General features: G+C 34.8%; 1 protein-coding gene across 1 annotated transcript in view; it reads right to left on the bottom strand.

The window, feature by feature from the left end:
• The window catches only part of timeless (timeless circadian clock), a gene marked incomplete at its 5' end in the record, with an annotated part of 51,656 nt that overhangs the window by 20,037 nt on the left and 20,128 nt on the right, over positions 1-11,491 (bottom strand). Inside the window, 10 exons of the mRNA XM_016256671.1 lie at positions 733-801; positions 879-1,098; positions 1,786-1,934; positions 2,455-2,537; positions 5,190-5,310; positions 5,413-5,495; positions 5,615-5,754; positions 6,005-6,206; positions 8,016-8,136; positions 10,347-10,444. Coding sequence (XP_016112157.1) covers positions 733-801; positions 879-1,098; positions 1,786-1,934; positions 2,455-2,537; positions 5,190-5,310; positions 5,413-5,495; positions 5,615-5,754; positions 6,005-6,206; positions 8,016-8,136; positions 10,347-10,444 — 1,286 coding nt within the window. The remainder of the gene's footprint in view (positions 1-732; positions 802-878; positions 1,099-1,785; positions 1,935-2,454; positions 2,538-5,189; positions 5,311-5,412; positions 5,496-5,614; positions 5,755-6,004; positions 6,207-8,015; positions 8,137-10,346; positions 10,445-11,491) is intronic.

Below are 11,491 nucleotides of genomic sequence, written 5' to 3'. Positions count from 1 at the left end.
CTGTATTCTGCTAACTTACTGCAATTCTCTCTGATGACGCAGTAACTTACCGCGGGTCGGTCTGTCCAATGATTGTAAAGTCATTAGGTCCGTCAGACTGAAGATATTTTAGCGGTAATGAGACCAAAAATAATTAAGACCCATCGAATCCGAATTTAAGACATTTTAAGACTTTTTAAGGCCTTATATTAGGAAAAAGTTATTTAAGACATTAAGGACCCGCGGACACCCTGGTTGAAAGATGACGCAGTGCCAACTGTATTAAATCTGACAGCAGTAATATCACAGTAAATAATTTCATAATGCTGTCTGTAAAAGAGGGCTTTTTATTTATATTTATGTTTTCAAAACACTTTCTTACATGCAAAAAAGAGTGCTTGAGTTAATAAACCCTCCGTCACAAACAATTATTAAAAAATATTTTTTCTTACATAAGGAGAACCTCAAAGAACATACTGAAATACTAAAAATAAAAAAGGCTTCTTTTTCACTCTAACTCTAGTGATTCAGAAAATTACCATAAATACTTCTGAAAATGGACACCTCACTATTCATACGCATGTTTTTGCTCATGCAGACCATAATAAATGCTTTGAGGGACGCATGTTGAGTAATCTCCTACTGTACACTCTCAAACCACAGATATATTTGTGGAGATCTGTGAATACTTTCACTCTAATTGCAAGCAGAAGTAACAGAGAGGCTTTAATCACTAACGTTTTATGTACTCACCATCCTCCTCGCGGTCATCAGCAGTTCTGTTAAGGGAATTCTGTAGCCACAGGACAGGCCCTGACAGACCTGTTAACACAAAATATTAGGAATGCTCTCAGCCTTCACTTAGAAAGAATCTCAAAATTATGCCTGATGGTACTTACCTTGTTGCTGTAAAGTCTGGACCATGTTTCTCAGACTATAAATTTTCTTCAAAGAATTGTCTCTACTCATGCTCTTTTGTCCTTCTTTGGCTGAGTTGTCAACAAGCTCTTCATAGCCTTGTTCATCTTCATCTTGATCAGACTGATCCTCTTCTTCTTCCTCTATGTCCAGTTCCTTCTCCTGTGGCTCTTCAGTCAGATCAAAGAACTCTTCCTCTGTCTGACATGTATAAACACACACACAAATATAAATGTATATCTGCCGACAGAACAGCAGCTACTGTAAATGTCGACTGGTTGGGAGTTATTAAAGTATTCTGAATTACATACACCTTAATCATTTTACTTTGATGATGGCAAAGGTAAATGCAAGTTTAAAAATGGTTTTGAATGGCCTTTCAGTAGACACAGTCCTTGAGGGGGCCTTGGGGTCTTTACATGGGGCCTCAGTAAATTGCTGTAAAAATGTCTCCATCACATTCTGGTAAAGACTGGTATAGACATTTTATTGCTAAGATATGGCTAGGGCCTCCAACCACTGGTAAGGGCTCTTTTAGGACACTGCATCAAATCAAAAAAGACCACTTCCATGTATCTATGATCTAAATGACCACCTTGTGAAATTGTAAAATTCACAGGCAAAAAATTAAAAAATGTGGCTCTTGGTGGGTGTTAATTTTCAACCCTGGTTTCAGGCATTTTTGTTTTAGTTCAGCATAAATGTAATTATTACCATTGTACATACTGTATAACAATGCATCCATTTTGCATTACAGCAATGAGGTGTAGAAGGTTAAAATATGCCAGTCATGAAAAAACTTGTCTTTTAATTTTAGGATGAAATGTGACCGTCCTATCAAAGTTTTTTTTATATTGCACCATAGAACTTATTTGTTGATGGACGCACCATTCCAGTACTCCTCCCAGGAGCACTGCGATTTCTCTTCTTGTAAAGATCTCTGCGATCGGACACTAGACCCATGCTGAGGATCTTGTCGACTATTCGAGCCCTTGAACGCTTGGCTGTGATCCGCTTTAGAATATTTCCAAGCACATCTATTAAAATAACAGAGAAAACAATAAATAAAGGACTTTGCCTTGAAGTCAAGAGACTGAGTTAGGTAGATGTGATGATTATTTTAGTTTTATTTCTTCTTTTTATTATTTGCACTTATGTTGAAAAGACAGTTTCAAAGCCAGCGAGCAATTACACTGATTTCATGAATTTAATTTTTCTTAAGTTTTCATGAACCTCAAATGTTCAAAACATGCTTCATTTCAAAATGGACATCACTGAAAACAGTGATAACTTCAGATGTTTCGGTAATAATAATCAAATGTTAATTCAGGAACAACTGAATGATTTAGTGAGTTCATTTGTGAAAGATTTATTAGACATTCAAATTTTAGAGTTTTTTTAACCCATTAAAGAGACTCCTCACATTCATTTATTTTTATCTTATTATCTATTACAGTAAGAGCAATGAAATCAACAACACAAAATTATCATAGAATTTTTACTTGATTATGAAATAATTATAATTTCATATAATTAAAATATTTAATTCACACTAACCATCAGTCTCTCTAAACTCCTCAAAGAGCACCTGGAGTTCTTGTTCCTGTTCTTCAGTCCAGAGCACGATACGAGTACCTTTTCTGATCAAATGAGGGGGTAAAAAAAAGACCAGCAAGTGTTTAAACAATGAGCAAGTAATGACTCATATAAAGTAAAGCCAATCACATAAAGCAAAGACTAATTAAATACAAATCTGAATTGCCATTTAAAAGTTTACAGGATGACAGATGGAGGCGCCGGTGCAGTCACTTGCTCTTAAAATACTAATTTTGGTCATACAGATAAGAGTAAATACATCTTTCGATTCTGTAAAGCCTCTACGTTTATTTGTGTGCACTCACTATAACAACAAAACATTACACTTTTGTAAAATAATGAAAGCAAACAGAATATGCTTTCTGCTGTCTCGGCCTCTGTGAACCAGTGTTAATTTAATTGACGAATAATTTGCATTTTTTTCACTGACGACAACGAGACTATAACGAACTAAAACTTTGTCAGAGTTTTGAATGACAAAAACTATGATGTAAATTTATTGACATTTTCATCAACGACAAAAATGTTAGGGAGGGATGATTTGGGAAGAGATTCATTTAACTACAAAACGAATCTGCTGCATGGTTCGGAGGTTAGATGCGTACATATGAACCGGCGGGACATAAGATAACATACACTTGCTGCACGTCGCATAAAACGTTCAAAAATGTCAATATTTCTGAGTAAGAACAGCAGACAAATGGATAAATCTGACGACGCAAGAGAGCTCAATTTGGTCCGGTTTTCTGAGCGCAGACACCGAAGCATAAACACACAAAGCGCGTCTCACAGCGAGCAAATACTCTTCAGTGTTGCCAATCTAGCTATTTTGTAGCTAGATTTAGCGACGTCCTCACCCGTTTTGAGACATTTTTAAAAAAAAATTTAAAAGCAGTTGGCAACACTGGTATTCTTTCACATCGCATGAATGGAGAATTACACACAAAATTATGTTGACTTGTCCATTTTGACGAGTATTCATGTAAACGCAGTTGATTACATCTTAAATGAACATAAACAGTAGGGAGAACGTGTATCAGTACATTGCATCCATTGCAGCGGTGCATTCGGTTTTAAAGGAATAGCAGCCTAATTTAGTTGCTATTGTCCGAGTCATTGATGTTAATCAAGCAACAAAAGAAAGACAGAAAATCACTCACTGCTCTTGACTGAAAAACTTTAGTAGCCCTAAAGATGAATCTCAATGTATTTATAGAAATAAATATGTCTGCTTGAAAGAATTAAGAATATGGTAAACAAGTTGCTATAAAGAATGCATAATTAGCCTATATAACAATTGGTATTTTATTAAAAAGAAGACCATGTTCTTGTTCTTTATGAGAAGTGGTTTTATTTAATTTTAACAAAGGCATGTTGTGTGTCACTGCAGTTAAATCGGTGTCTATCATGATAAAACCTTAATATCAAACCTATATAATGAGTTTGGAAATTTTGGAGAAATGCTTAATAAATGCATTACACTGTAACTAAACCCATTATATTTTAGCTGACTAAATTTACTGTAGAGTTAGTCAACTAAAATCTTATGATATTTAGTCGACTAAAACTAGACTAAAACTAAAAACAATTCAGGTGACTAAAATATGACTAAAACTAAATGGCATTTTAGTCAAAAGACTATGACTAAAACAATCAAAATTTGCTGTCAGAATTAACACTGCTGTGAACTTGAGCGCGAAACTCAGTGTATACTTGCCTTACAGACATGAAAAATATATCTATGAGAGTGAAATGTACTTTCAAATTAAACAATTCAAATCTGAAAAAACAGATATTCTCAGATTATGTAATCCGTATGAAATTTGCAAGCAGGCGCATCCACTACTGTGGAGATGACGAGTCGGTGTCGCCCAATTCATCAGCCGAAAACACTAGTTTATGAATAGATTATTAAAATGTTAATGCAGTTTAATCTTACTGTGTCTCTGACACATTCATCATCATTACTTCTGCCGGTGTGCTGTGGCCATCTTTATGCCTTATGTAGGCAATTAAAGGCTCATTAGCATGATTTAAATTGTTTATTAATAAACGTGCGATTAGTCGACTAATACATAAAATGAACGAATACTAGTTGACCAGAAAAATCTTTAGACAAGGGCAGCCCTAGTTTTCACCAAAGAAAACAAATGAAAAACTTTAATTTCACCCCTTTTTAAGTACCCATTCTGTCAATCTTGATTGAAGTAATAGTTCACCCAAAAATGAAAATTTGCTGTTAATTTACTCGCCTTCAGGTCATCCAAGATGTAGGTGACTTTCTTTCTTCAGTAGAGCATTTAAGATGATTTTAGATGAATCCATGGTCCTTGGTGATTCATAAAATGCAAGTCAATGAGTTCTGTCTTCTGAGGTAAGATAAAAATGCCCTACATAAACTTTCTGGCAGAGACTGATCATTTCGCTTTATAAGACCTTGGAGCCTCAGGGATTAACTTTGTATTTTCTGTACCTGCTTTTTTTCGACTCTCAAAGTGACAGAACCCAGTGATTGTATTTTATGAATCCCAGAGGACCATGTATTCAGCTAAAAACCATCTTTAACTTTCTTTCCTCTACTGAGGAAAAGTCATCAAGTCATCAAGCAGCTCACTAGGATTTTAAACAGAGCAAAATGTCTTTACTTTGCTACCAGCCTTTACTTTCCAACTACAGGTTTTACAAAAGAATCATACCTCTCTTTCTTTAAATCCTTCATACTGTCCACTAAACCCATGGACACCATGTGAGACACCACCTCACGTCTAGTGTGGCTGCTGCTCAGCAACGGTAATATCGTCTCAACAATAACTGGCACTAAAGAACAAAAACAACAACAACAACAACAAAGATCATTTAGAAGACTGGTCAACACTCAAAAAAACAAACAACAGACAGTGTGAATTACTGGAACTCCACCTCCAGAGTCCTTGTACTCTTCATACAATCGCTGAAGCTGTTCTTCTTCCTCAGGAGTCCACTTGCTTTTTTTCTTGTCTTCCCTAATATATATACAAATGTGAATAAAACATATCACTAACTTTTGAGCACTGTTATAAAGTTCAAAGATATGAGCACTCATCAACTTCAATATCAACAAGGTCAAAAAACGTGCAATTACCCGTCTTTATTATATCCCTCTGTCATTTCTCTTACAGCACCTACATTCTTCCAGAACAGCAGCTCCACAAATGCTTTGTTGTTTTTAGTAGCAAACACAAAGAACCGGTTCAGAACATATTTTGCAAATGTAACAAGCTCCTGTAAGGACAAAAAACAAAAAAAACGGTGTACTAATTAAATAACAACTGATTATTATTTTTTATTTTAGAATGTAGATATGCAGAGGTGTAAGATTAAGAACGGCAAAGACTTTCTTTCAAACATCAAAACCAATGACCTTGGCATCATTAGTGCTATGCTCCATCAGTCAAACTACAGACACAACATGGTTAGAAAAGATGCAGAAAGAACTACACTGTAATAATGGAGAATATTAATGGGAAGTTACCTGATAGGCAACCGCCACTGGGTCTCCCAAGATGTTATTAAACAAGGAAAAGATGGACAACTGATACAGTAATGCCTCCATCTTTAGATCTACAGCCAGTCTGTGCAGCATGCGTGTGATGCAGTGGTTGGTGTGAACAGAGTTCTGGGAGTACGAGCGCAGCAGGATAATGTATGGACGCGCAACATTTGGACTGGCAAACCTGTCAATCAAACATTTTAATTATAGAGTATTACTGAACATATTAGAACATAAAACATGAGAAAAATTTATTCAGCCTTACTTCAAATCAATATAAAATGTAATTATATGTAAATGTAAATTTTTTTATAATTGTTTCTGCTTCGGGGTGGGTGATATGACCAAAATCTTATTTCACAGAATGAGAAATTTTATTTCATGATAACTATGTACCTCGATATAGCTATTTTTATTTTGTTATTAAAATAAGGAAAAAAAGCTAATTACAAGCACAACAGAACAAATAAATATGAAATAAACTTTTAATTTATTCAGCTACAGTAGGCTAGGTTTATTTAACGTAGTAAGAAATATTACAGAAATTAAACAAAGTGTATAAATAAAACACTGCATAGTATTCACTGTATCAATCAAACATGATTAACATTAATAATGACAGACAGCAGCAGGTAAATAAAGCTGCTGTCCTTTTAAGGTCACGGATCCAATATACTGAAACACATCCTGTTTTTACCCATCTCTTTTACATTTATTCAACATATAACCTTGAATACTCCACACGACGGGCATTATGACATTACTGTGTGTGTATTTTACCATTTAAGCACAATAAAACACGAAAGAGATCTGTTCAAATCAATATAAAATGTAATTATATGTAAATGTAAAAAATTTAATAATTGTTTCTGCTTCGGGGTGGGTGATATGACCAAAATCTTATTTCACAGAATGAGAAATTTTATTTCATGATAACTATGTACCTCGATATAGCTATTTTTATTTTGTTATTAAAATAAGAAAAAAAAGCTAATTACAAGCACAACAGAACAAATAAATATGAAATAAACTTTTAATTTATTCAGCTACAGTAGGCTAGGTTTATTTAACGTAGTAAGAAATATTACAGAAATTAAACAAAGTGTATAAATAAAACTGCATAGTATTCACTGTATCAATCAAACATGATTAACATTAATAATGACAGACAGCAGCAGGTAAATAAAGCTGCTGTCCTTTTAAGGTCACGGATCCAATATACTGAAACACATCCTGTTTTTACCCATCTCTTTTACATTTATTCAACATATAACCTTGAATACTCCACACGACGGGCATTATGACATTACTGTGTGTGTATTTTACCATTTAAGCACAATAAAACACGAAAGAGATCTGTTTTCGCGATTGCATGCTGTCGAGAGAGGGGCTTTCAGTGCACGCTGTTTGTCAGTCAGCGTAAGCACCGCATTGAGTTCTTTTTCACTGCTTATTGCACTTAACTCTATCAAGTGCGTCTCACTCTTTATTTTCTCATTCATGCATGTTTCCTTATCACTCAAAAGGTGTATAACATTAAGCAGTACTGTGTTACGCAGATATATTTCCATACCGCATTTCATTCTAGACCAGTGATCCTCAAATCTGGAAAAAGTTTAGCTCCAACCCTATAATCAAACAAACCTACCTGTGATTTTCTAATGATACTGAAGACATTGATTAGCAAACTCAGGTGTGTTTGATTAGGGTTAGAGATAAACTCTGCAGGAAAGTGGATCTCGCGAGCCAGATTTGAGGATCACCGTTCTAGATAGTATTGCCCCGTTTCAGTTTTACAAGAAACTGAAAAAGCACAAATGCCAGAGCAGGGCCCAAAACCCCCCTCAGACCCCAGAGGGCTAAAACTATCCATTTTATTGGCATACTGGTATTAATTATCAAGACAGAAAATACAAGACTGGAAGTTTAGTTTTTAGCTGGAAAAATGTACTCAATTTACATCTACTTTAAGTAGAAATAATTCTCCACGCACCTCTTGATGAAATCTAAGAAATTGAACTCTGTCTCAGACACAGCAACAGACTCCAGCTCTTCCTCTTCCTCCAACTCAACTCCATCCTCTTCCTCAAGAGCAGAATCTAAAGGAACCGACTCTACAATCAAAAAGACAAAGTCAATACATCACCATACCACTCCAATATTGGGTTTAACAGTAAAGTCTAGTATTGTTTATAATGATATCAAATAGTATTGTTAGAATACCAACATTTCAGGAGTTGGCACTAATACCAGTAATAAACCAGTAACCAGGATTATCAATAATGACACTATTGACACTATAAAACTATTGATACTGAAAAACAGGGCTGCACAATAAAAAACCATGATTATTAATCACAATTGTCTTTTTTTCCCCATTTCATCAGAATTATTGCACTTTCACATAAGCACAAATAAAGAGATTGCTCGTAGATTTAGGATTAGCAAACAGCGCAAACCACCACATGAAAGAAAACAGACTGGCAGTACTATTTTAATTTGATGCATGTTTTAACATTTCAGGCAGCAGTTTGGGGAGCAGACAGATCACAAAGTCCAATCAATTAATAACAATAAAGGTCAGCCACTATGGTGAAAAGGAAAAAAAAAGATGCTGCAAAAGAGAAACATTTAGAACACTACATACATCTAATCTTAAAACAACAACTCTCCAGTCAATTTAAGCAATTCTTTTCTCAAAAAATAAACACTTGATGACATAAAATCACAGTGCAAAAAGGTGGTCTCTTGGAACCAAGTGAAAAAAGAAAAACTGAAAAACTCCAAACTTAACTCTGTTAAAGATGTACAGAATGTATAAAGTGTGGAACAGGAAGGGGGCCTAAGTATTCCTACAGACACACATCTAACTGTTTAAGAAAAGATGCAGCACTATCAGAGAGACCTAAGCTTAAAAATCAGTGCTAATTGTGATAGCAGATTTTTGGAAATTTGTTAGAATCTGCAAAGTTCAGATATTAACAGGAAAATGGGCACTGAGCAAATTACCAAAAAATATTCAGAGAACAGAGAGAGAGAGAGATTTCTTCATCTCATTCTTAAGGGCCGGGTATACTATTTTTTCCTTGCTCAGTTGAGGGTGCAAGCCTTAAATGTCATTTGTTTTATAATATTGGGTTGACTAAAATGGGAAGATACAGTAGATTTCAAGGTTTACATTTAATTCAGAGAGATTTTTTCTTCAAGACCTATTAAACGAATAGGAAAAGTAACAATACAGTAAACTAGAATCAAATCTATGCACAAATACATTTCCATACATTTTCAATAGGAAACAGATCTGCTGGCCAGTCAGTCACATCTACTTTGAAATACATCATGTAGCAAAGAGAACACTGACAACGTGCCGACAGACAAGACAGAGCAGGTTACTTCTGGTATGAATCAAAGTCTCAGCTTTCAAATTTTTTGTTAATTATTTTTTTTAAGAAATTCAAACAATACATACTGTTTTGTGGCTCTTTAATGTGTTGTGACAGATCACTGTAGCGCCTCGGTTCAAGCGGCACGTGAACCAATCATCTTTTCATATTTACTTAAAGCACGAAATAAACATGAATGAACATCAGAAGGTATTTTATTTAAACTGTGGAAAGACAACGATATACACTATTTTTCAAGGTCAAGTCCACCGAAGTTAATCTACTCTCCTGTCTGATTTGTTTGTCTGACAAAATGGCAGATTATTATCGACCAGATCATCTGTCTAGTTCTTTGCGAAGGTTCAATTAAATAAAGGTTAAAAACAATTAACAAATCAGTTTCTTGATTTTACAAAATGTCCCAGCTTTTCTAGAACTGGGGTTGTAAAAATACCTTTGGCTATTTGACCCACAGTACGCTTGTGCCTATAAGCGGTCCATTTGTCGGTTAAGATGCATTTAGGACTCTGAATTGCAGCTCTCAGCAAGTAGCAATACTGGCAATAATAACAGAAATGTTGGTAGGTGCATTTATCCAAAAGGAATGACACACTGCATCGAGGGTATATATTTAACCATTTACATATCCCCTAAAGGAGTCTCCCGGGAGTCAGACCATTGACCTTGCCACTGCTAGGGCCATGCTCTACTTTTCAAACTATAACAATAATATAAGGTTTGATAATATAAACTATTCTACCAAACCTGATAGTATTGTTGTTGAACAATGCTAGAAAAGTACAGCACTGGGTATTGTTGATGATGTTGCCAGGAATAGCAGTATACTACAGTATTAGTACGTCTTCTCTGTAACGGAATTGGGTAAAGAAGTATAATATGTGACAGTATCAGGTACAGTAATATATGTAGTGTGAGCTTACTAGGGAGTTTAGTGAAAAGTATCTGCTTCAGAAGTTCTAGTTCCTCCTCAGGTTCCACCTCAACAGATCCAAATGTGTCTCCTTCAGGCCACACTGCCCTGATTCAAAACAACAGTTTTGTGAGAGAATGAGTAAGATCTTTTCTTTCTACAATTAAAAAAAAAAGGCAATGCAAAAGAGAACTCAGTTTGGTACTCGTATGCTGAATAACTTTTGTAGGTTTTTTTATACTGTTATTTGCACTATTGATTGTAATGCGTTTCGTTATTTTATTACTAACTATTTACTTCTGTATGTTATATATACACAGACATTGTTAGTAATAGTACTTTATTTTGACGAGCGTGGTGTTCTATGCTTTTTGTTCATATTGCCCACCACTAGACACATATACAACAGTCGATACAGCTCATCAATGGAGAAAGATGTCTTAACATCATTTATAAAAATCAAACCCAGACAGTATGTTAACTAGTTATTTACATGCTTTGCATTTAAAGAAATGAGAAGCATCTTTATACATATGATTAAGACCATGTGTAAGGAAAGTTGTTTTATTACAATGTTATATTTATGGGTGGGAATCTTTATGCACCTCACAATCTTAACTGATCTAACTCAGATTCTCGGAATCGCAATCAGATTCAAAAATGATTCCTTTGATTTCGTTTACATCTTTACAGACAAGGTCCAGTTCTGTTGCTTGCATGCCCATTCTACGGGCTTTTGGCTGTGGACAGGGTTCATCATAGGCACTCTGACTAGTCTACACAGGTCCATCATTAAAATTGCTCCCACATAGACCTTACCATTGCAATTGTCAGAATGGATTCAATCACTTAAGAGACAATAACAATACATCAGAGAATCAATTTTTTTTTCTCCAACCCCTAGTTATATTTAATATAAATAGTGTGTACATTTCCAATGAAAAGTTTTAATGCATTTGGAAAAATACAGAATCTCTCTCTCTCTTTAATTTGAGTGAGACAAGTATGGATGCCTAAATCTGTCTTCCATACCAACTGCCATAAATAAGTATTTAGTTCTCTTTTAAATTATTGCATTAAAATGTTATTTATATTAACTGTTATTATTTTAATTTAATGACAGATCTATTCTGAACCCTAACCCACTGAATGCAT

Source organism: Sinocyclocheilus grahami, unplaced genomic scaffold (genome assembly GCF_001515645.1).
Source record: "Sinocyclocheilus grahami isolate Dianchi unplaced genomic scaffold, SAMN03320097.WGS_v1.1 scaffold1459.1, whole genome shotgun sequence".
NCBI lineage: Eukaryota > Metazoa > Chordata > Actinopteri > Cypriniformes > Cyprinidae > Sinocyclocheilus > Sinocyclocheilus grahami.
The sequence above is the reverse complement of the archived record's forward strand: the minus strand, read 5'-3'. Positions and strand labels throughout refer to the sequence as shown.